The sequence below is a fragment of the Netta rufina genome, assembly GCF_964035555.1.
Source record: "Netta rufina genome assembly, chromosome: 4".
NCBI classification, from domain to species: domain Eukaryota; kingdom Metazoa; phylum Chordata; class Aves; order Anseriformes; family Anatidae; genus Netta; species Netta rufina.
Genome location: NC_140127.1, coordinates 1,319,391 through 1,345,851, shown reverse-complemented (window position 1 = coordinate 1,345,851; position 26,461 = coordinate 1,319,391). Strand labels below are relative to the sequence as shown.

Sequence of the window (26,461 nt, the reverse complement as noted above, 5' to 3'; positions counted from 1 at the left end):
AGGGTTGGAGATCAGTTACTCCAGGGATGTGAAAGGCATTAAACAGTATTAATAAAGAGTACAAAATGTAAGAAAATAGCATGAAGGTCTGCAGAGAAGCATTTTCTTTCAAGTTTGCTGAAGTGCTGAGTTTAGGCCTTCTGGTGGCAGCCTTTAGCTATGGCACGCTTGTGGCTGTCTGTGTGTTATCCCACAGCCCTTGAATGTTCGTATCTCCTCTTACCAGGCAATAGCTGCCTTTTTTTGATCAATGTTTCATCAGTTTCGGTGTATAATAAGTTGTTTTTTAATTAGTTGCCCTTTGAAAACCAATCTCTCTGGCTCCTGTAACTGAGGATCCTTTTGCATTAGTGCTTGTAAGTCACAGGAGGGCCATGCAGCTCTCCTGTCAGTTCCCTGTGGGAGCCAAATCACTGGTATTTCCACCTGAGTCTCATCATCGGGGGAAGTAGCTTTAAGATTCTTGGGAACGGGTTGTGGCAGGCAGGACACAGGCTGAAGTAACAAGCCTGATGGCTTCACCTGGCCTCCAGGTCAGATATGTGAACATCTAGTTTGGAGCTCCTTTGCTGTATGTTTAGGATTTACACAGTGGGTTTCAATCAAGGGAGGATTTTTTTTTTCAGGGTTATGGTCAAATAGAAGAGTTTGAACTCTGATGTTTATTGCAAGTATCTCTTGTGAGAGCTCTTAGAGAGATTATGTAGCCTTTCCAGTGGTAGAAACTTTCTACAAGCATGCAGTCCCCTGCACAGATGGTAGTTAAAATCTGTTTTCTTCATTACTGAAGTAATGACAGAGGTATTCTTAGGTGAAGCAGCTTTTTCGTTTCTCTGTGGTTTAGGATGGCTTGTTTTTCAGGATTTCTCTTAAAATTTAATTCCCAAACAACTGTTTTTCTATTTTTCCCATCCATTCATCTTGCATTTTAGCTCTTACCTTCATAGATGCTACTTACTTTTCTGCGCCCAGCTCCATCTGCAGTTACATCCAGCAGTTCACACCTCTCCACCTTGTACCCAACCCGGTCTTTTTCCTTTGCAAAGGTAAATACAAGCTTCTTTTTGAATTTGTTCATCCTTGCTTTGTTATATTTGCAGGGAATTGTGATCAGCTTCTGTTTTCTATGGAAAATAAATGGAATAGGATGTGCTGCATGTGAGAAGGTACATAGTTTGGATGGGGTAGGTTTGAAGTCTTCATACCTTAGCTAACTGCATGTGCTGTTACGTTACTCAGCACAAAAAAAAAAATCCAACTTTTTTGTTACCACTAGCTTACTGATTTCATGCAGAGTTTCTTGTTCTCCTATCTGCTACATCAGGCTAATTGTTTTAGCCTTCTAATATATGGTAAATGATGTTCTGTAATTGCAAATCTGAAATCGTAACAGCATCATTATTTTTTATTTTTTTTTACTATAAATATTGTAGCACATGAAAGTATGAAAGTCCTGTTCTTACACCAAAAAAGGATGGAGAGTATTTATTCAGGACTGACTTCTTGTTAAATATAAGTCTTTATGGTGCTGTAGTTATTTTTTTCCAGAAATAAGACAGCTGAGGTTGTAGATATTTTGTATATAATGCCCAGAAAATGGGATCTTGTTTTATCTGTGGTTCAGTGCTTACACATACCATGCCTATACTTTAGAGAGTTGTTGAAGGTCAGAATGTATTTTAAATGAGTTTGTGTGTCAGTGCCAGTAATGCTTCCCTGTTCTTTGATTCTGATGTTTTGTCTCTGGAAGATAGACCAAAACTTAGGAAGTTAAGAGGGACTACGTTTAACTATAGATCTACAATATTGTGGAAACTAGATAAATTACACACTGTTTAAGATGGTCATGTAATCCAGTAATAGAAGTGACAAGTGTTTTCTTAATTTATGCTACTGTAAGCAATGTGATCAGCCTGCTTTAACAACAAAACCTCCACAACCATGTATGAACTAAAAAGTTAAACAAAGGGGAGTGCAGCAAGGGTCAACAAATTCTTAAATGTTCCTAATAGTGTAGGCTAGACTTGTTCATGACAGCCTAACCAAGCACTAGGAATTCCATGGTATAGGACAAACTTTCATCCCTAAGAAAACGTCCTCAGGCTTAGGTGCTTTTTCAGTATTTTCAAGAGCAGCCTTCTTCATTTATGAAAACTGACACACAGTTTACCCAGCTGATGTCCCTGCAGCATCTGCTTGTACATTATGTATAGAAGTTCTAGTCAGTGTGGCAGCTTTTATTGCATGCGTTTATGTCGTCAGGCTCAGTGAACAAAAATGAGAATGGCATAACATAAAGACAATTTCACTTTCTTTAGAAACTAAAAAAGGCATGCTGTTTGCATGGAAACTGTAGTGCAACATTTTAAATTCTAATTATTAAAGCATTCTATTAAAAGAGAAAAACTAATGAACTACAGTACTAAATCTAAATGTTTACTCCATTTAGTATGTAATTTCTTCTCCGTATTGTACTTCTGTCGTGCAACTCTTAAAATGATTTCCCCTGTACATCACACATGTATTGCACTATGTAGTCTATTTCACCACAAGTCTCAAAATAATGGGTCTTTTATCAGTGGTTCTGAAGTTGACTAGCAGTCTTTCACATAGGTCTACCAGTAGGTGATCATAGTACTACAATTTTATGGTAGGTTTTTAAATAATATACTTCACACTAATCCAATAGTGCAGAATTAGAGAAAACTAAAATCTAAAAGCACCTCATGTATACTATTTTAGCACCAGTTCCAACAAGACATTTAAGCTAGTTGAAGACTAAATTTGAGGTCGGAGAGAAATTGAGGGCTAAGTATGCACTCACTTGCACTAGCATTGTCACTTTTTGTATGCAAATCAAGTTGTCTTGGATATTGTTACAACAGCAGAGACATAGAAGCAAACAGAAATGAATGAATGCCCACTTACAACACAAATACAAACATCCTACTTAGTTCACAAAAGGCCACAATACTGTCACAGCTTGAGTGACTGGGGAAAGGAAACACAGGAGAACAGTAACTGGTAGTCACAGTTTGTACCACACATCTGCCATGTTTGTCTCACTGGGGTATTTCATGGCCCACAGCTTTCATTTCGTCATGTTAAGAAGGTTGTTTGTTAAAAACGTACTATGCAGAGTACACTTAGAGGCAGTCCAGTTGGCCTTAGAGCTTACAGATGTAGTATGGACTTTCATGGTTCACTGTTGACTGGAGTTAGTCTCAGGCTAACTGTCTGAAAGACTGATCCCAATTAGTGTTGCACTAAAATGGTAATTGCTTCCTCTGTTCTCTGTGATAATACTAGATTGGACATTAGGAAGAATTTTTGCACAGAGAAGGCAGTCAGGTATTGGGTGGGGCTGCCCAGGGAAGTGGGGGAGTGCCCATCCCTGGAGGTATTTAAGAGCCATGTGGACGTGGAATGAAGGGAAGTGGTTTGGTGGTGGGACTCAGTAGGTCAGGCTGGTGGTTGGAGCTGATGGTCTCAAAGGTCTTGTCCAACCCAAATGATCCTGTGATTTTAAGTTTAATGAGGCGGCCATTTCTGAAAAGATAGTAAGTTGTTTAATTTTTGTGTTGACATTACAGTCACTTTTTATTGGTGCATTTTTATAATAAACCATTAAGGTTTTCTTAGCCTGAGGAAAGTATTTGTGAAAGGAATTAACACAGGGAATCAAGATACATAAATACTTTATAAGTCACTGAAAACTGTAGCTCATAGATATTGCTAAACGATATTTAGAATATAAGAGGGCATTAGAGAACATATGACAACTAGTTCTTCATGTAGTATCATAAATTACTATTGACTAATTTGAGCAGTTACTGGATAAAAGATAAAAAGAGACTTTTGAGGTTACTGATTTCAGATAATTCACACTTTTCCTATGAGACCGATCTGAAACAGTATTGCACCTAAACATGAGAATGTTGTCAAAGTATTACACAAATTACTGTATTGTACAAACTACTGTTTCTACAAACTACCGTAGAAAACAGTAGTTTAAGACTTCATAGACCTTTTCAGATAGGCATTGTCTGAACACCTCCTTGATCTCACTCTTATAACTGTGGAGGGAAGCTTTGCAGGGAAACTACCTTCCAGCATACTACCTGCTTCACTTGGGAATGTGCTTTATGAACTAAGCTGTAATAATGTTTATCAGGCTAGCTGGGCATCTGACTATTGACACTTACTTTCCTTCTAACACTTAATACATAAAATTACTTACCAAGAATCGCCCTGTTCATGGTCTCATCAGCTAATGAAACATGAGTCCAAACCAGAAAGCTGAGTATAAGATCATAGGAATAATAAGAAACCAGTCAAGAACTGATGAAACAAACTAGACTGAAAATGAACTCTGAGATGTGTAATTAGTTCCAGAAAATCTTGGAGCATAAGTAGCTCGGAGCTTCCCATGAACAGCAAGTCTGAAAGGGACCTCTCCAGCTGGCCTGCTCCAACATTATTCTAAGCTGGAGGTCACTTTTCCACTTATCATAGGTGCATGGTAACTTGTTCATGCAATATAAACTTCCTCAAAACAGAAGGATTTTGTTTGCATAGTAGTCCCTGACTGGAAAGGTTGTGTGTATACAGCTTGGATTTAACAAAAACAGAAACACCACGTGAATCAGGAAAATGTGTGTTTCCACCCACTGTGGGCCCCAGCTGTGTGCACTCTGCTGTTCAAGCTGTCCTGCCTCAAACCTTGTTAATCGAGTTTGGTTTTGATTAAGGACATTCATAGTTTGGTCACGCTTTTTATCCAGGGGACAAAAGATGAAACTTTGGTGTAGACACCTGGAGAATCTTTCACTCCGCAGCCATAGCCCCAAGAGGTCACACCAAACACGACCCAGCTTTCCCCTGGGCGTTCGCACATCAGCGGTCCCCCGCTGTCTCCTTGACAGCTGTCGACACGTTTCTGTTCCTGGACGTTTCCAGCACAGAGCATTCTTCCCGTGAATCTCCTTTTATAACGCTCTTCACATACCCTCTTGGGAAGTAAGGGGATGGCAGCTTGTTGTAAGGTTCTTGAATAAGCCCTTCCTGAAAAGAGGACTCAAGTTACTGTCTCAGTATGATGCTTTGTCTCAGAAACATAAATAGCATTGGATCCAATTTATGCTGTCAATCCTTGTCACTGTTTCAGCATTAAGTGTACTGAAAATAATAATAAGTATTGAAAAAAAATTGTGCGTTGCATACAAGATTGTAAATATAGAAAGACACTTTTTTTAAAAAAAAGCTCAGAGTTTAAGATGTAGCTTTACACCTCATGTAAATCTCACTGGCTTCTGCCAAGGTTTGAATTTATTGTGTTACAAACACACTTTTTGTGACTTTTAGAATATATGCTTTAAAACTTCAATGGGGCTTTTTTTTTTTTTTTTTTTTCCTCTCTAGCTTGCACCTTTTTTTCCGTTGGAAACATGGGAAACGAAAGCTAGTGGAAAGTTGTTTGTTTGTTTTTTTTTTTTTCCTAAGGTAAAATCCTACTGGTTGTGACTTAAGTATGACTCACATAGTAAGATGAAATTTCAGCTGAAGCACTGCAATTATGTAATTTCTTACCATAATTAGAGGCAATTACTGCAATGGCTAATGTTTTCTTAAATAGATGCCCTAACTAAACAATGCTGCAGAACCTTCAGTGAATTGTGTAAAATGCTAAGTAATTAATTAAAAATGGTACGCCCCTCTGACTATTACCCTCTTTTGATAGTCCAGGCGGGCAGTGACAACATTGAAGAGAGAAGCCTGAAGGCTATCAAACAAGACTTTAGGGGGCTGGGTCGGTTAGTGGATGGAGCAGGAGTGCAGGTGGTGTTTTCATCCATCCCTACGGTGGCAGGGAGGGGTACAGAGAGGACACGGAAAGCCCACCTGATAAACACGTGGCTCCGGGGCTGGTGCCAACGCAGAAATCTTGGGTTTTTCGACCATGGGGCACTTTACTCAGCACCTGGCCTGATGGCCTCAGACGGGTCCCTATCTTTTATGGGAAAAAGGATCCTGGGCCAGGAGCTGGCAGGGCTCATTGAGAGGGCTTTAAACTAGGTAGGAAGGGGGATGGAGCTGAAGCAAGGATTGTTGGGGCTGTGCCAGGGGGAGCAATGGCAAGGCTGGGGGATAAGGTAATGGCCCAGCTGAAGTGCATCTACACCAATGCACGCAGCATGGGTAACAAACAGGAGGAGCTGGAAGCCATCGTGCAGCACGCAGGCTACAACTTGGTTGCCATCACGGAGACGTGGTGGGACCAGTCTCATGACTGGAGTGCTGCAATGCCTGGCTATAAGCTCTTCAGAAGGGACAGGCAGCACAGAAGGGGTGGTGGTGTGGCTCTCTATATTAGAGAGTCTTTTGAGGTTGTAGAACTCGAGGCTGGGAATGACAAGGTCGAGTCCCTTTGGGTTAGGATCGGCAGGGACAACAAGGCTAGTGTCCTGGTCGGGGTCTGCTATAGAGCGCTGAACCAGGATGAGGAGACGGATGAGGAGTTCTACAGGCAGCTGACAGAAGCTGCGAAATTGTCGGTGCTTGTTCTTGTGGGGGACTTCAACTTCCCTGACATATCCTGGAAGCACAACACAGCCCTGAGAAAGCAGTCTAGGAGGTTTCTGGAGAGCGTGGAAGATAGCTTCCTGACGCAGCTGGTTAGTGAGCCTACCAGGGGTGGCACCCCGCTAGACCTTCTCTTCACAAACAGAGAAGGACTGGTGGAGGATGTGATTGTCGGGAGCTGTCTTGGGCAGAGTGACCACGAAATGGTGGAGTTCACTATTCTTGGCGAGGCCAGGAAGGGGACCAGTAAAACCGCTGTATTGGACTTTCGGAGGGCTGACTTTGAGCTGCTCAGGACACTGGTTGGTAGAGTCCCTTGGGAGGCGGTTCTGAAGGGCAGAGGGGTCCAGGAAGGCTGGGCGCTCTTCAAGAGGGAAATCTTAATGGCACAGGAGCAGTCTGTCCCCACGTGCCCAAAGACAAGCCAGCGGGGAAGAAGACCAGCCTGGCTCAACAGAGAATTATGGCTTGAGCTTAGGAGAAAAAAAAGGGTTTATAATCTTTGGAAAAGTGGGCAGGCCACTAGGGAGGACTTTAAGGATGTAGCGAGGCTGTGCAGGGACAAAATTAGGAAGGCCAAAGCTCATCTGGAACTCAATCTGGCTACTGCCGTTAAAGATAACAAAAAACGTTTCTATAAATACATCAACACAAAAAGGAGGCCTAAGGAGAATCTCCATCCTTTACTGGATGCGGGGGGAAACTTAGTTACAAGAGATGAGGAAAAGGCGGAGGTGCTCAATGCCTTCTTCGCCTCAGTCTTTAGCGGCAATACCGGTTGTTCTCTGGATACCCAGTACCCTGAGCTGGTGGAAGGGGATGGGGAGCAGGATGTGGCCCTCATTATCCATGAAGAACTGGTTGGTGACCTGGTACGGCACTTGAATGTGTGCAAGTCGATGGGGCCAGATGGGATCCACCCGAGGCTACTGAGAGAACTGGCAGAGGAGCTGGCCAAGCTGCTTACCATCATTTATCAACAGTCCTGGCTATCGGGGGAGGTCCCAGTTGACTGGCGGCTAGCAAATGTGATGCCCATCTACAAGAAGGGCCGGAGGGCAGACCCGGGAAACTACAGGCCTGTCAGTTTGACCTCAGTGCCAGGGAAGCTCATGGAGCAGATTCTCTTGAGTGTCATCATGCGGCACTTGCAGGGCAACCAGGCGATCAGGCCCAGTCAGCATGGGTTTATGAAAGGCAGGTCCTGCTTGACGAACCTGATCTCCTTCTATGACAAAGTGACGCGCTGGGTGGATGAGGGAAAGGCTGTGGATGTGGTCTACCTTGACTTCAGCAAGGCTTTTGACACCGTCTCCCACAGCATTCTCCTCAAGAAACTGGCTGCTCTTGGCTTGGACTGGCGCACGCTTTGTTGGGTTAGAAACTGGCTGGATAGCCGGGCCCAAAGAGTCGTGGTGAATGGAGCCAAGTCCAGTTGGAGGCCAGTCACTAGTGGCGTTCCCCAGGGCTCAGTGCTGGGGCCAGTCCTCTTTAATATCTTCATCGATGATCTGGACAAGGGCATCGAGTGCACCCTCAGTAAGTTTGCAGATGACACCAAGTTAGGTGCGTGTGTCGATCTGCTCCAGGGTAGGAAAGCTCTGCAGGAGGATCTGGATAGGCTGCACCGATGGGCTGAGGTCAACTGCATGAAGTTTAACAAGGCCAAGTGCTGGGTCCTCCACCTGGGATGCAATAACCCCAAGCAGAGCTACAGGCTGGGAGAGGAATGGTTGGAGAGCTGCCAGGCAGAGAAGGACCTGGGAGTGATGGTGGATAGTCGGCTGAATATGAGCCAGCAGTGTGCTCAGGTGGCCAAGAAGGCCAACGGCATCCTGGCTTGTATCAGAAACAGTGTGACCAGCAGGGCTAGGGAGGTGATCGTCCCCCTGTACTCAGCTCTGGTGAGGCCGCACCTCGAGTACTGTGTTCAGTTTTGGGTCCAACGCTACAAGAAGGACATCGAGGTGCTTGAGCGGGTCCAGAGAAGGGCGACGAAGCTGGTGAGGGGCCTGGAGAACAAGTCCTACGAGGAGCGGCTGAGGGAGCTGGGCTTGTTCAGCCTGGAGAAGAGGAGGCTCAGGGGCGACCTTATCGCTCTTTACAGATACCTTAAAGGAGGCTGTAGCGAGGTGGGGGTTGGCCTGTTCTCCCACGTGCCTGGTGACAGGACGAGGGGGAATGGGCTTAAGTTGCGCCAGGGGAGTTTTAGGTTAGATGTTAGGAAGAACTTCTTTACTGAAAGGGTTGTTGGACACTGGAACAGGCTGCCCAGGGAAGTGGTGGAGTCACCATCCCTGGAAGTCTTTAAAAGACGTTTAGACGTAGAGCTTAGGGATATGGTTTAGTGGGGACTGTTAGTGTTAGGTCAGAGGTTGGACTCGATGATCTTGAGGTCTCTTCCAACCTAGAAATTCTGTGATTCTGTGATTCTGTGGTTCTTAGAAAAGAAAAACAAAAAAGGAAAGAAAAAAAAAAAAAAAACAGACCTACAAGTTTATCTCCTTGTAGTACACTGACCTAGACAGCTGTCCATACAGTTTGATGCATAGAAAGAGGAAGAACTGATACTTGGCCTTGCCTCTGCCAGTTTAAGTGAATCAGTGGAACAAAGCAGCAAGTGTGGTTGCTCTCTTGCACCGCATTCAACCTCACAAAAACATGACAGTGAAGTGTGTTTATTAACTTGTAAAATATTTTAAGGAGAAAGACCCTTGAAGAATAATAGTCCTGTATTGACCTAAAAAATGACTAGCTAGTTTATTCCAGAAACCTGGATTGCAGGTTGTATTGAGGCTCTCAAGATTTGGCAAGATCTTTTCTCATATAAATCCAGCTGCTGATTAAAAATGTCAATGGTAACAAGAGAGGCTAAAAATGTTACTTGAAATTCTACTATGTATTTATTTTCTATCCATGCCTCCATCGAAGCAGAGTAATTTAGATAGCCTTTCTCAAGTATCTCTTGTGCTCACCTAAAAACCCTAAATATATTAGAGCTGCTAGTTACGTTTGGGGAAGGGGGAGGTGATATGCTGTTATTCAGGGTGTGCCAGGCAGCAAATAAGCCTTTCCTTCATGCTTGTCGATCTTAATGAGGCCATTATACCAACTGGTTTGTATGACATGGTTAATCACCACTTCTCAAGCACAAACTAAATTCACTAAACAAAGCGTTGTCCTTCCTGTTTCAGGACCAGGAGAGAAAATATTTCTGTATATAAAAAGAGTAAAATTGTTACTTTTTGCATTTCCTCACTTCAAGTGTTCAATTTCCTTTTTTTCAGTTAGCAGCCTCAGGTAGCAAGATCAGAGGGTGGAAATCATTAAAACACTTTTACCTGTGTCACCCCATCCTGTGATGTAACATCTAGGAGCAGTTTTCTGTGGTCTCTCTCTCCATAAGGGCAGGCAGGCAGGTAAGACATGGGTACTGAATCTGGCACACTGTTCCTCCGGGCCCTGTAGCCTCACCAGTGCAATGTCATAGTCGCTGCTGTCAGGCCTGTACTCTTTATGTATCACAATCTGTTGGACTCCGATTTCTTCCTCGTACTCTTCTGGTACCAGCGTATGATAATCTCCCACTCGCACGGCGTAGTTCCGAGTGTTATTGCCATACCTGAGATTGAGATTAAAGCAAACAGGGCTTGCTCATGCAAAGTCAGATTTGATCAGTGTCTTTATTCCTCACATATAGCAATACCAACATTGTTGTGTTTTTTCTTACGAGCAATACTGTTAAGTATTACTTACTATACTATATTACTTGAAGTTCAAGTGTCTCCTAAAGAGTACCTTCTAACTTTTCCTGGCATTCCAGATTAGCTGATGTTCCTTTCTGTATGTTTACATATGCGCGGTTTCTTACAGCCATTCGCTTTGACTGGCACTTAACTTCAAAGGTGCAACCAAAGTGTGTGTTATAAATGTATTTAGTAAGGGTAACACAAACTGCCAGTGATTCTAACAAAAAGTTGAGTACTTAACATCATTGTAATGCCCTAAATAATTACTGAAATGAAAACAGTATTCAAGCTAGCTTTGTAGGTTGGCTGTGAAAAATCTTGAGGAAGGAAAATGCTCTTTTAATTCTAGAGACAGATAACCTGATAAAAACATCTTTGGTTAACTAAAGGTATGTTAAGGAAAATGAAGTCTATGTGAATTATGAACACCTATTCTCAAAGTGACAGAAAGCCTTTAAGTCAGATTTGTTATTATGACCCCAATCTATTCAGCATTTAAGACTAAATGGTAAATACTTTAGTGGTGATTACTGTGGCTGAAATAACATTTTTTTATGCATGCCTTTGGAGATTTTGAATTACAGGGCACACAGATCTTCTCAGGAAAATGCAAACAAGGGAGTAGTGTTGAGTGTATTTATTTATTTTAAAATCTGACTAAGCTTGCCCAAATATTTTTGCTTTGACTTCTCCCATTCCCATATAGCCTTCAATGGGAAATTTGTAGTACATGTGCAGGAAGTAGCCCACAATGTTCAGTCACCTTCTAAACTGCACTTTTTTTAATACCTTCTGGCAATCTGTTGATCTCCATAGCGTACTAAAACTTGCTTGAGGAATAGTGGGCAAAGCAGGAACATTAGAGTGCTTCTGAACAACATACCATGGAATATTTCTTCTAATTGCAAGTTGCATCCATGGCTACCTGCAGAGCTTTCTTTTCAATTCTGCATGTCTCCCTCAGGTCTTGTATGAGCATAATTTCACTTCTAGGCTTGTAAGAAAAGAAGGCTGCAGGCAACGACCAAACATTTATTCATCTGAAGATGACTTGTGTAGGAAAAATGGAGTCACTTGTCTGCCACAAAAAAACTTGCCAAGTCATCCTTTGTAGTATGTGTGAAGCACTCACTCTTTAGATATACTGAATTTTCTGGTTGGAAATCAAAACTGTATAGCAGCTGGAAGTGAAGAGTTGTGACTGATGCAGAATTTTTAATGTTTACAGAAGTGTTGAACAAGTATCCATGTTGATTTTAGTCTCAGAGGGAGAATGAGAAAAAAATGAGTTGTGTATTCAACCAACCACATTGTTTATTTCCTACCTGAAAAAAAATACGTCAAATGATTTGTGTTTCAGTAAGTTTACTATAAAGATATATAAGAACAAAAGCTCTGTATGTATCACACTGCTAATAATCTTTCTATTTTGACCACAAAAGTCCTACCATTTTATAATTTATCACTCCTTCAGTTTTCAGTAGGTATTTCCATTAAGAAATCAGAGCATGAATAAGACATTAGAAAAGGCAAAAGCTTGGATTCTGACTCCAGCTCCTTGAAATTTCTAGAAGTATTTTTTTGTAAGCTTCTTTAACCAAAATCAAACAAAAAACACTTGAATGTATCTCACTCTCGTGCATTAGATCTCACTTTCTCATTTCTAGATTAGTCTGTCTCTTGTTTTTTTGGTTGGTTGGTTGGTTATTTTTTCATTTTAAAAGCTCACTAAGACCTCACAGTTAGTTCTTTTCCTGATAGAATATATGGTGCAATTCCATGGGAGCAGAATTAGCACCCAATACATTGTTTTTACTTTTGTTTGCTCTTAAGGATTTTTTTCAGAGTAATAAAGATTGATAGGTCTTAACTAGTTTCTGGAGTCATACGTATGGTCATATTTGTCCATCTGAAGTATGACGTCAGTGAAATCCTAAATTCTGCATCCCTACAGATAATCTGTCAAAATCCTTGCCATCTGCCACCTGCCAGGAATTTCTGCTCTGAAACTGGTGAATCCCCTGTTGGGTCCCTGTTACCACATCTATTACACCAGAAAAGGCTAATCACATTGTACTTTGCTGAGACAGTATGCTCTTCTCAGTCTACCCTTACAGTATCATTACTCTGAGCTATTATGTGGGAGCCAGGAAAAGTATAATCTGGCACTGGATTGAAAACACTTTTTTTTTTTTTTTTAATAGCAGTGCTGTGATCTATTCTGTAACCTTGGGTGAGTTTCATCATGATCTCTTTTCCTTTTGCCAACTATGTGGCTTTCCTTTATAAAGGAGAAAGCTGTGCATTTTCATTAAGTTAAAATATTATGTAGTATAGGCATTACTTCACACAGCTTTTTTTCTAGTGTTATTTCTGTGAAAGTGGATTTTTTGTAACTTGTGCGTCTTTACAGTAAAATGCCTTGGATATTGCTGTGTCAGTTTGTACTGAATAGGTTCTCTATATTTGCTCATTGTTACTTCTGGAAATTTTGAGAAACTATTATTCAAAGTTTAATTTAACATGTTTACATATGGATACACTTGAAAAGCAAGTTTTCCTGGCCCATGAGAAATACTTTTCAGTAATGCTTTAGCATTCCAAGTTAGAAACTTTCATATAGAAAAGTAAAAATTAGGGGGGAAATACTATTTCTCTAGTTATGCTTTGGACTCTGTATTGGTTGCTTTGGCCATCTTTTTTTCATGGCAGTACCCGTAACGTGCTCACTTCTTTGACCGAAGACATATCACTATGATATACATGTACAAGGCAGTTTGAATACACTGTGAAAACTGAACTGACAGACACCAGTAGTTCATTTTCTTATGTAAGCTGATGAATGCATTGGTCCTCTGTGAAACTTGGGTAGCAGGGGAATAAAGCACTCACCTGCAGAATTGACAGCACAGCTCTGTGCCCCCTCCAAAGTGGATGAGGGCAGTGTGAGACAGGAAGCTGAATGCTCAGGGTGCACAGTGTATTGGGGAGCAAGCTCTCTGGGCTGATTACCAGGGCTTTAAACTAGGTTTGACGGGGGAAGGGAGGGGAGCTAAAAGTGACAGAGAAGGGCTGGGGGAAGTTGTCACTGCTGTCACTGTTGAAGATAGTAGGGAAAAACCTCTGAGTTGACCCACAGGATCGTCCGAGGGCTCCTCAGAGAAAGTAATGATCCTGGTACCCCGTCCGGAATCTTCTTGCATCCCTCCAGAGGTAACTGTGCCTGCTGCTTCCCTATTGTGCCTGTATACCAATGTGTGGAGCATGGGAAATAAACAGGATGAGCTCGAGATCTGTGTTCAGTTGCAGGGCCACAATCTCGTTGCAATCACAGAAATGTGGGACAGCTTGCACGACTGGACCACTGTCATGGAGGGCATCTTCCCTATGAGGAAAGGCTGAAAGACCTGGCTCTGTTCAGCCTGGAGAAGAGAAGACTGAGAGGGGATCTCATCTATGTGTATAAATACCTGAGGTGTGGGAGACAGGGGAATTTGGCCAACCTCTTTTCAGTGGCTTGCGAGGACAGGACAAGTGGTAATGGCCACAAGATAGAGCACAGGAAGTTCTGCACCAACATGCGAAAGAACTTCTTCACGGTGAGGGTGACAGAGCGCTGGGACAGGCTGCCCAGGGAGGTTGTGGAGTCTCCTTCTCTGGAGATATTCGAGGCCTGTCTGGACGCCTACCTGGGCAGCCTGCTGTAAGGAACCTGCGTTTGCAGGGGGGTTGGACCCGATGATCTTTTGAGGTCCCTTCCAACCCCTACAATTCTGTGATTCTGTGATTAAGCAGTCTTCGTTCACTGTTACGAAATCTATTTGCAGAACGGAAGTGATGAACGGCATCTAAGTGTGTAATAGCACTGGGGTGGATTATGCAGTCGACTGAGTGTCACCCCTTGCACAGGGTGAGATTACAAACACCCTCAGCTGGTGCGTTAGCCAACTTTGTAGGATCTATTTCCCTAGAGTAAATTACAAAAAGGAAGCTGGCACAGAAATACTTCCCTTACTGTTGCAGTAAAATGGCTTTGTATTATTTTCCCTTGAAATATTCTAACTTAAATGTAAAACCCCCACTTAGTATAGGAGGTGGAAGAGTTATGGGTTTGTTATTGACGTCTCCCTCAGTTATATTTTTCCACTAAAATTTCATAACTGTGTGATGACATTCCATTTAAGCATCTAAATGATAGAACTAAGTCCAATAAAATAAGTAAAATTATGGGTTTCTTTGCCAATTAACAGTACTAAATGGTTTGATAATATTTGCTAGTCATTGTTTATAACAATGTTAGTTGCCATTAAAAGCTATTGTAAGTAAGACTCTGTACCCCAGAATGAGCTGCTAGATACTATCTTTGAATACTTGAAAGTAATATTTTACTGTTTTTTGGTACACATCTGAGTGTTACTATATTAGAATACAAATGTACCAGGCCATTAGCATTGAATATATTTTGCCTGACATAATCTGCCAAAAACATTTCCAAAAGGTCACTGAAAATGCTGTCGTATAATTTATAGATACACTTCTGGCTCTGTGCAGCAGATCACATGTAAGTGCTATTCTAAAAATGACATGGTCATTCTAATTTCTTTTTTATTTCATGCCTCATATTTCTAATTATCCAAAGTTAGTATTTTTTCATGTATAGGTCTGAAAATTCCCTGTAGCTGTCAGAACCACTCAGGACAAATCTTGCTAATAAGATGGGTGGGTTGTAAAAGGAAAAATACCTTCAAACAGCCTTCTATCTCAATTGTATATATGAAATCACAGAAACTAGTAATGCTACTTTACTGCTGGCAAACAATTTCTACCATCATGCAAAAAAAAAAAAATTAAGTATTTAATTTTTTATCTATAATACAGTCTAGGTCAATTTTGTTGTTTAAGCAGTACTCCGATTTCCAGGATACAGGAAATGGTATACTAGACTTTCTCTTGTCTGTTTGTGGCAAATATGTGAAGATGGCATTTGATCTATAGTTAGTACTTTAAAACCTATCCTAGCCCTGAAGAAAATCACTCTGAGAGCATTAGGAAGTTCTGTCCTGTCTGTCCAGTGCCAGCTCAGAACCAAAGGGGTCTTCTCTCTTTTACACTAAACAGTAGTGCATCCATCATCTGCCAGAGCTGCATGCTTAGATTTAAGGTTGTGCTATTTTAAATGCAACATCTGGAGTAAAACAATTTGTAAGCATGTAATGAACAGTTCTAAGAGAGCCTGCTACAGACCCTTGAGTAGCTGAATGAACAGCCACTCATCTTCCCCTTATGTTGGTGTTCAGGAAAGGATCCAAAATGAGCATGCTTTTGGCAGCACATCCTTAGGACTTGGAGCCCCAGTGAAATAAGCAAGCCATAGCAAAGAGCAGGTAATGTGTTCTCTGGGGAGTGGGAACTGCAAGGACACAGTTCCAGGCACCGCAGTAACTAACTTGTATCATCAAATGTGTAAAAGCATTCTAATAAAGAGGACGGCTGGGTAGCTACGACCTTGATTTGTACACAGAAACAGTAACTGCCTTCCTGTGACCTTCCTTTCTTGCCTGTGCTTGAAGGTAAAACAACAGAAAGGACTGGTGTGTTTTCAAGCCTCTAATCAAAGGCTTTCTCAAGAGTTTAAGGTGCATCCTTAGTAATCACTATAGAGATGATGAATGGGAATATGAAGCCATTTTATATGAATTTTGATGACAGCAGCTGAAGTGCTTTCATAGGTCCACGGAAACAACTGGAATACCAGTGGAAGTAAGCAGTAATTTCATTGAGTTTGACCATATCAACTTGAAATATTACTAAGAAAAATCTTTCATGATTTTCATGAACCATAAGAACAAAAAGAAGTACATCTGGCACTAAGCAAAGGTAATGATTCCTATTCACTTGAGTAAAAATATGCCTGACTCTTCTTTTTTACTTACTAGTGTACAAAAGGAAAGGCTCAAAAGTCCAAAGGTTAAACATTTGCAGCCCACTCAGGCCAATTTTAGCAAATTTCCTCAGAACTGCAATGCAGTTCTTCTACACTTTTATTCTAGTCTGTACTGCAATCTTCTGTAGGAGTTCCAGTGAAATAATTGCTGTTGAAAGCTTAAAATATTACACCAACTTCCTTACTTTGCAAGTTGGTGGGTTTTTTTACTACAGTAACTTCATGGCAATGAATTTCTGATGTCAAAAATACTGAAAAGTTCATATAATAAAAACCTAATATGAGAATCATTAGTAACAAAACGTTTCTGCAAAAATGTGAAAAGACATTTAGAAAAGCTAGATAATAGTTTGATATTGAGAACTGCAGAAAAAGTTGGACCAAGTAGACCAGATGTGATTTATAACAGAGTGTATGTTGCAGTCTACGTGGAAAGGAGCTGAATTGGGCATAGTTTGCTAGATACCAGTGTTGGAGAGCTGAATTGGACATAGTTTGCTAGATACAAGTATCGGAAAATATCCTAGCATTGCATCTTAGGCAACTATTTCTTTGTTTGACCAAGTTCTATTAAAGGAGATGCAATCTTTATTTAGATAGCTGCAAAAGACACAATTCTGTTTGTGCTGTGCAATAACAGAGTAAGGTAGTTGCTCCAGTCTATTTTTGAAGAATGAGCAGAACTTGTTCAGTCTCACTAGTGTCCAGTTTACAGATTTACTTTCCTATTAGACTCTGCAAAATACATAATAATGCTATACCTTACAAAGAGTTTTGGGGGACAAGTACAGCTAGTCAGTATAAGAACATCAAGCATTTACAAAACAAACAAATAAAAACAGTTCCTGTGTTTGATGTCTGCGCAGTTGTCTTTGCTATAAGCTAAAAGACATAAGCTGCAGTTTTGTTGAAATAGAAAGATCTGTTAAAATATCAGAAGTTTTGCATATGCTTTTGCATGGAAATGCTGAAGTTTTGAATATAGATCTCGTGGATACACCTGGAATATTTCAATGAATTCTTTTATTGTTTGTTTTTATCTGGGGGCAAAGGATGCCAGTTGTTGGTTTTTTTTGTGTGTTTTTTTTTTTTTAAATCAAAGTTGAACTCTTTTGAACAGTTTTCAATAGGCTTGAACCAGAATGTTTTTGCCTACACCCAGAAATATGATGTAGTTTGAAAATGCACTGCATTGTTAAAGGGAGACAGACCTACCTTTTAAAGCAGTGTGCAGCAGTGAGGACCCAGCAGCTGCTAATGAGAGTAGCACCACACAAGAGTCTTCCATCACCATGAGAAGATTTCAGTCGGAGGGCAACCTGCCATGGCCAGCCACCCCTGCAGAGAGCACAGACATTGCTTTCAGGGTACAAAAATGGAAAGGTAAGGTAGCTTGTCAGTTACCTTGAATGTAAATCCCATGTAAGCTTCTTTGACTGACAGAACTTACAAATCATGGTACGTATCGAGTAGCAGTTGAGAATACCTCTATATTCCTGCAGCATCCACAATTCCATTGAACAATGGTTGAGACTTGTTAATGGATTGTTTGGACACCCAGCACTCTGAGCACTTCCTCCCACTGCGAATAATTTTAATTTTCCCTTCTCAGATTGCATTCATTATACCAGAAATAAATTCTATGGGTTCCTTGCCCAATACCATCCAAGTCAACAAACCAGAAAATTCCTGTCAACTGGTGAAGGAAAAGAAGGGAAATTCTTGACAAATGTATCCCAGACTGCTTTCCTGTCTGAGTTGCTATCTGCCTTGTTGATCCTGAGCTGTTTAAAAAAGGAAGCTTACAGATCAGGAGGTCTAAAGCAACGGTATAAACACAAGTAATAGGTTAACACCTTGGTTCAGCCTGCAATCTTCTGTTCTGGGTAGTAGATTTGTGATGCATTATTGCAGGCCTATCAAGACAGGATGGATTGATTTTTGCCAGTTTAATAGATTAGCAAAATACACAATCTGAGAGGAAGAAAGAGGGAAAGGGATACTTCTGTTAGCAACAGCAACATCAGGAAAAAGCAACAGATATTTTCTGACTACTGTCAATTTGAATAGGTATGCGGGAGTACAGGAGCTGCCCAAGATCATCTAGACCAGCATGCTGCGTTTTGTGGAGGAAAATCAGGCAGTGAATCGTACCTTCCTTCGGTATAGGTAGTATTTATAGCCTTGTACCATATTCATAGATCTCTTAGTATAGCTCACATCCTGGTATCAAGATATCCTCTGAAAATAAGTGAAATTACTATTTTGAAAATAAGAAACTTAACCCAATCCAGTAGCTAAACAGCCATAAGTATTTACAGATTTTCAACTAATACTCCAAGATTTTACTAATGAGTATTTTTTAATTTCCCACCAAATTTGCTGAGTGTATTTCTGCTTCTCATGACAAACAAAAAAAAATCTACAGTAAAAGCATAAGTTATGCAAACAGCATATGGCAAATAGATGTCTTAGAAGCTTTATATTGAAAATGATGTTTCTTTACCAAATATTTACCTTAAAGAATTTTTCCCACCAATTATTCGCTTTTGTCGGCGGTGTAGTAATCTCAATCCACAAACAGAAGCAAGAGAATCTAAACCAGAAACAGAGATGGAGACAGTGTTAAACTTTAAAAAGCATCAATTTTGCGATGAGAGTTAACTAAAAAACACTACGTGTGTTTCATGACAGTTTTTATCAACCAAATTTTGCTCTGGGAATACACACTGAATTCTCTCAGACTCAGAAATTCTTTTTAGCTATTTTTTTTAACTGTGATCAAAGAGCAATTTACACAGTTGTGCTCTGCTTCTCAAGTGTACATCTGGACTTACTCCTAGGACTTTCTATGGGCTTCTTTCTTTATTATCCTCATGAAAGTGTAAGCGGAACTTGATGTACCACATGGGTCTCAATCCTCAGCTGAAGATATGCAATACCTTGAAAAGCTGTGAGGAGCTGTCTAGGCTTTTGCATTTTCATTTCCGTTGTACGTTTTAATAAACATGGTTGCAGCAAATTATGGCAAACAAATGCCTTGTCTGATTGGAATAATCTTAATGATTCCATTGCAGTGCTGCCACTGCAGTAAAATTACTGAAGTAATTTTACAGCAGTAAAATTAAACGGTGAAGGCAGACAATTTCATTCCAATTGTGTTTCTAGAAATTCTTATATGTAAGTATTTCCTCTATAAGGTTGGATTGCTTACTTCCATCTCTTCCTATCCCAACAGATCCCCATCCAGTTCCCCATCCAAAGTTGTTTATTTATCACTCAAAAAGGGACTTCACCTTTATTGCTGTTCCCAGGGGTCTTCTTGCCTAGGTGGTCACAGATGACCCCCGCATCCTCGCTGTGACGGCAGTTGTGTGTTCCAATGTCCTGCTTAATGCAGTCCACCAAGGATCTCTCGTTTCCAGTACATTTCACGTTATCTACATGGATCGGGCCCTTGCCCTCCCCAAAATATGCCATTGTCCTTGCTCTAGCTGGACCTCTGGAAACAGAACATATATGTGTGTGTGTATATATATATATATATATATATTACTTAAAACATTTTGAGGCATTGTTCTACACAAATGAAATAGAGTATCAGTAGTGAAATGAAGATACCAAGGTTTTATTCCAAGTCATGTCACTGATTTACTATATGACAATTTCTCTTACTGCCTCTGTTACTCTGGTAAGTAGGAAAAATAATAGTAGTATTAATAATAATAACAAAATTGCTGTACTTCATTATTGTTTTAAAAGTGCTTTTATGTCTCTAGTTAAAAGGTACTATGCCAAGTATTTTACATTGTAATGGCATTACAAATATCTACAATAAAGCAAAATATATGAAAGCTGATTTTTCATAATCCCTTTAATCCTTATATGAAAATCAGCATCTGTGAATGCTAAAAATATATTTTTAATGGCTTGGTTACCTGAGAAAGACGGACTAGTTAACTAAGGTAGTATATTTGAAGTGTAGTAGGAGCCACAATTTACAGATCTATTAGTTGTTAATAGTTATTAACATATTTTGTTATCGTGAGTACAAATCACATCATTTTTAAAGTGCACTTCCATAGTTAAATTCTAAAACTGCAATGTAATTGGATAAAGGCAGTGAAATGTAACAATTGCAATACTTATGTAAAAAAAAAAAAAATGTTAGCGATGACTGTAGTGAGTTTACATGGCAAGGTTTTGGTAGCAGGGGGCCATAGGGTGGTTTCTGTGAGAAGGATCTAGAAGCTGCCCCATGTTTGCTAAGGGCCCCACTGTTTTCCAGAGCTGAGCCAATAAGCGATGTTGTTTTGCGCCTCTGTGAGAGCATATTTAAGACAGGGAAAAAAACGCTGCACCACGCAGCAGCTGGGAGAGTGAGAGGAGTGAGCAAAACAGCCTTGCAGGCACCAAGGTCAGTGAAGAAGGAGGGGGAGAGGTGCTCCAGGCGCCGGAGCAGAAGTCCCCTGCGGCCTGTGGTGAGGACCATGGTGAAGCAGGATGTCCCCCTGCAGCCCATGGAGTACCACGGTGGAGCAGGGTTCTGCGCTGCAGCCCGTGGAGGAGACCACGGTGGAGCAGGTGGCCCAGCACCGACGGAGGCTGCCGCCTGTGGAAGACCCCTGCCGGAGCAGACTCTGGGCCGGACCTGTAGCCCGTGGAGAGGAGCCCACGCAGGAGCAGGTGACCTGGCAGGAGCTGCTGCCCGTAGGGGAGCCAGGTTGGAGCAGTTTTCTCCTGAGGGATGGACCCTGTGGTACGGACCCATATCTGGAGCAGTTCTGGAAGAGCTGCTGCCTGTGGGAAGCCCACGCCGGATCAGTTCATCAAGGACTGCATCCCGTGGGTGGGACCCCACAGCACAGGGGACGAGAGTGACTGAGAAGGAGCAGCAGAGAAGTGCTGTAGACTGACCATAACCCCCATTCCCCCGTTCCCCTGCGCCGCTCGGGGGGAGGAGATGGAAGAGGGTGGATGGGGGGGAAGGTGCTTTTGGTTTCTTTCCTTTGTTTCTCACTTCTCTAGCTTGTTAGTAATAAGCAATAAATCTTACTATCTCCTTATGCTGAGTCTGTTTTGCCTGTTACAATAATTACTGCATGATCTTCTCGTCCTTATCTCAACCTTTGAGCCCTTTTCATCATATTTTCTCCCCATTCCTCTTTAAGGAGGGGGAGTGAGAGAGCGGCTGTGGTGGAGCTCAGCTGCCCACTCGAGCAGAACCACGACAATGACAAAAAAAAAAAATGTTAGTATGGTTTGAGGCCATACAAAGCAAGTAAGGGTTGTCCAACAACTAAGTGTTGAGTCAGTGGGAGCAGCAAGAATTAGTAACATAAAAAGGGATAAAGCTATTTACCAGACAAACATTGCTTTTCCTTGACCATATAAGTAAGTCAGATTTGTGGCACGTTTCTGCAAAACTATTTGTCTCATTAACGCTGGATTTCTGCTGGATAAAACTCAAAGAATCCAGCCCTTAATTGTCCATATTGATATAATTTAATTCATAACATAGAATATATTGTAAATCAAACATGAAAGCAATATATACAAACTTCCTCCGTTTTTCAAAGTTGCACATAGAAAGCCTTGCCTATATGGATTTCATTACCATGTATTGAAGGGGACAGGATTTCTAAGTAGCAAATGTTATTTAGAATTCACAGATTGTAAAAAGCCAGGAAAGCGAAGCATGATGCTTATCTCTCAGAGATAATACTACAAGGTCAACTGTCCTTAGGCATTTTTAATTTCCATGGCCACCATGTATTTACCAGATAATCCAAAGCCTTAACTGACTTTGGAACCAGTATAGGACAATCTTTGTCTAATGAGTTTAGGGTGATATAGTTTGTCAGTCACAAGCAATGTGTCTCTTATTGCTCCTAATATCTTCTCTTGTATGTCCAACTCCCTGATGCTGAAGGGCAGCTGAACCATGTATGGTTTTACAAAATACTGGGGCAGCACAGGCTCTCCTGGCAAATTCTTAATCTGGTTTAGGTATCTCTGTGTCAGAATACAGAGTTTCTGCGTCAGGGCATTGCTCTAAAGTTGCTCCTTTGTTGTGAGTCACCGCGGTAGATTTAGCCTTTCCCAGAGAAGTAGATAATTGCCTGTACAGACTTTGCAGGCGCTGCCTCCACTGGCTAACCAGGCAAACCTCAAAGAATACTGATATGTATGAGGTTGCATATGTAAATATTATAGGTGAAAGACAAAGAGAGGAGGAAATTTAGCATATGTGGATAGTAGTCATGCGTTGCCATGAATTCAGTCATGGACTTGTACTGCATAGACTGTTGATACCTTTATATGATAGCTATCTGTCTCTTACTGTGCATCAGTAATCTATCAGTTTGCTGGTAATTGCTGAGAAGTATAGTCCGTACCCATTCGACGAAAAACAAATGAACAAAGCTGCTTAAGAACATCTACCAGGAAACAAATGTAAAAATCATGGCGTCCTAAAGCAAGGAGTACAGATTAGTAGAGTAAATTATTTCATAAAATTGGGAAGGCTTTAAGTGTAAAAGCGTTAAAAGTCCTGTGTTTTTTACATGCTAGAACATGATCTTACAAGTGTTTTTAGACCACCCTTATCGAAGGTATGTGTGTCATGTAATTGCTGCTTGCCAAGACAGCTGTCTATGCAGGAATGACCATCAGAGAAATAGCCTTGCTTGCTTGGATCTGTCCCTGGAGAGAAGGTCTTATCCTCCAGCTTTTCTCAGACACAAGACCATAGACAATAACATGCTGAGCTCTTCCAAAGTGGTATTACCATTATTAATAATGCTGCTAATGAGGAAATCTAGTTGATTAATACAGAGGAGCAATTAGCCTAGAAGACTTCTATTTCTGTATTAGATCATTTTTGGAGCACCAATGGCAGGATATTTGTTTATTTGTGGGGTTGCACAAGTGTGTGTTCTTATAACCTTATCTTACAACCTTATCCTAAATGAAAGGAATACAATTTTATTGAATTCTATTTTTTTGTTACAAAAATAAAGGAGATTCTAAAACCCTAGTTAGCTCTTCGCTCACTCTATCAAAATACTCTTTTGTATGCTAAACACAATCACACTGTAGATAGTACTTGAGAAAAGGTATGTGTTCTCTTAGTGTTTATCCTGCTAAAAAATATGCTTTGACTAGTTTGCTATTATTTTTATGTTTTCATGACTTCTTAGCCAATTAGTAAGGCTCTTTTTTTTTTTTTTTTTTTTAATGTTTTCCTAATGTTAATCCCAAATTTGACAAGCCAGCTTAATGAGGCATCTTTAAAACTGGTATTGTTTTTAACCTAGGGATTTTGCCAACTCAAGGATTCTCTTGTTTCAGCCTCAGAAATGAACTCTAATAAATAGCTGAGAATTTTTCAAAGCAGGATTTCATTAAATAAATGTACAGATGACCACTGACATTATGAATAATATATGCAGGAAAAATTCAGTCTATGTTCTCAATCTTTACCCTTTGTTTACACAGTTCTTCCTTTTTAAGGCAGCCATTTCTCCCATTTGTAATAATAAATATGTAATTTTTTCAAAGGAATGTAATGCAAGGCCAAGTAGAAAGATTCCTCAGCAGGAAAGACTTGGGAACTAAACATAGCATTGTAAAGGGAGTTAAATGATAATGTTTAGTTCTGTGATCAGTCTTAGGAAAACTAATGTCATCTTCAGTGTTAGGTGCTTTTTGAGTTCCTCCCAGGAAAGGGTCATCGTGTTTATTACTAAAGAAACAACATTCATCAACCCCCAAGTTCAGGTGCATGAATGCAGTAGCTCCAGTCTTGCTTTGGAACAGCCAAGTCACCACTAAATATAATAGAAACTTCAACAAAAAGATCTGTGCATGAGCTCCTAGGCCCAGAAGCAATTCCAGCTCATCATTGTACTTAACAGCACAGTCAGGTTTGTGGAATGCGACTGTCTAGACACAGGGTCGCCAAGATCCAGTATTTCCGACAAGCTCTCCCAGTTTCTGGAACCTAGTTTTAGATTTCTAAAATTTGTTTATCCTTAGCCCTTCAGGAAGCATGTATCTTGTTGTATCCTATAATCTTAAATCCCTGTTCTCACATGACAGAAATTGAGAATCCATCCAACTGCCTACCTCTGCAAAAACTTAAAGCAGAAGGTGGGGATAAGTGATTGAGTTTGGTCATCTGTGAGGGAAACATAAAAGGCTAGAGAGGCCTGAGGATGGAGCAGACCAAAGAGATGATTCACTCAGAGATAATGCAAGTTAAGTTTTGTTGTTTTGAAGATATAATCTACTACTACTTATAGTATAAATGTTTTTCTAAAAGAATACCAAACATACCACTTTTAAAATGTATATGTTATGTGATGAGACATAAATCTGTGATATTGAGTTGCACAAACTTTGTTAGATACAGCAATTATGCCAAACACATAAATTTTAGAAGACATACATTATGCAACAGACGTAATTTGGTGATATTTGTTTGCATAAACTTAACATTGTTAGATATGGCAAACAGATAACTCGAGAAACAGCTTAACAAGTTTTCTTACTTGTACCCAAGCTGTCGACAGACTACAGCTGCATCCTTATCAGACCATCCATCATCACAAATTGTGCCCCACAAACCATTGATAAAAATCTCTACGCGTCCTTCCTTCTTATTCTCACCATCCATCAGCCTGATGGGAGGACCTGGGAATAAATTACAGCTGTCAACCCACAACAACAGAAGCAAGAACTAGTACTTTAAGTAATTACATTCAGCATACAGGGTCAACTGATCTTTATGCTCAGCAAGCCTAATGTTAGCTGATAAAATAGTCACGTATTTTTCCCTAGCTGACAAAAGGAAGTAGTTTGTACAAAGTGTAAGGTATTATGAAATACTACTGTACTCCCTGTGCTTTGAACTTCGTAGTGCATAGGGTATAGGGCACTTGACCACAGTGGGCACAGAACAATTTTCCCTTTAATGGCAAAGACACCTGAGGTGTTTTTGTTGTGGTAGCCATCCATGGGACACCTTCTCCTTGCAAAAACGTTGTGGATAAATGTAACAATACCTTAGTTCATAAATCCATTCTCAGACCAGTTGCTACCACTTGTCTTACCACAATCTCAGCGAAAAAGTACAGCATTGTGCTGAAATTCAGTTATTACTTATTATACATGCTGTTCTGTAGCATATTTTGTATGATAGCATAATGATCTACTGTGTGTTATTAACAAAGTGTGATTATTTTTCTAGCATTTTAAATTGCTTATTCAGATATGTTCGTAATACACAATCTCACTCATGGATTAGTCAGACTTGATTAATCATGATTTGTTCAGTGCTCAGCCTATAGTTAAATTTTGAATCATTAAGTGAAGTACATATTTGATTCTTACTTACATTAAGACTCCTTTATAGTATGCAAGTAGCCTTGAAACAGTTATGAATTCCTTTGAGGTCTCTTTATACTGTTTAAGTGAGAATCACATTGTGAATCTTCTACTATGCCATCTTTATTGTCTGATTAGTATTCCTTATTTTGAATAATTGGTAAGGTTGTCCTTCATCCTTATAATCTATTCCAAATCTCTTCTAACACTGTAAGGATGAGAAATTAATTAATTCTGCTCTTAAATAAAAGCCTATTTTGAGATACTTGCATTTGAAATTTAATTCAGATTAATTTAGGGCATGAATTACCTTAATCTGGTGCAGAGCTGGTTTAATCTGGTTTAATTCACTGATTAAATTAGGGGAAAAAAGAAGTCTTTTTGCTTCAAATGTAATTTAAGGCATATTTTTCTCATTGGAGTTTATAGTGCCTGGACAGTTACAATTGTTTGTTTCATCAACTTTCTGTTTAGTTACATTGTCAGGATCTTATATACTAAACAAATGTTGTGGGTTTTACGGTATATTGTATTTTTAGTGTCCCTTAATGTCTGCATTTCCTCAAGTTATATCATCTACTCATATTTTTCCACTGAATTCATTCTTAAAGGGAGGAAAAAGTGCTTTTTTCATGTGCTGGAAAGTAAAGAGCAACAATAGAGTCTTTGTCCCCTGTCCAGTCAGGAAGCCTTTAGGAAATGTTAGACACACCATATTCATTTTGTTGTTGAAATGATGTGTTGCACTGGAAGAGTATGATTTAGGTATACATTATGGTACCCAGCTAGAGGCATG

At 40.3% G+C, this 26,461-nt stretch overlaps 1 protein-coding gene across 2 annotated transcripts in view; it reads right to left on the bottom strand.

Moving 5' to 3' along the window:
• Nucleotides 1-1,029: 1,029 nt before the first annotated feature.
• Nucleotides 1,030-26,461, bottom strand: part of PRSS12 (serine protease 12) — a 45,116-nt gene continuing 19,684 nt past the window's right edge. The window contains exons 8-13 of one of the 2 annotated variants that reach the window (XM_084285961.1): nucleotides 24,831-24,972; nucleotides 19,572-19,777; nucleotides 18,793-18,871; nucleotides 17,491-17,613; nucleotides 9,924-10,204; nucleotides 1,030-1,124 (exon numbers count right to left, since the gene is read on the bottom strand). In XM_084285961.1, coding sequence (XP_084142087.1) covers nucleotides 1,111-1,124; nucleotides 9,924-10,204; nucleotides 17,491-17,613; nucleotides 18,793-18,871; nucleotides 19,572-19,777; nucleotides 24,831-24,972 — 845 coding nt within the window. In that variant the 3' untranslated portion in view covers nucleotides 1,030-1,110. Of the gene's footprint in view, nucleotides 1,125-3,681; nucleotides 5,065-9,923; nucleotides 10,205-17,490; nucleotides 17,614-18,792; nucleotides 18,872-19,571; nucleotides 19,778-24,830; nucleotides 24,973-26,461 lie in introns of those variants that run through there. The other variant, XM_084285960.1, reaches the window with a different exon arrangement.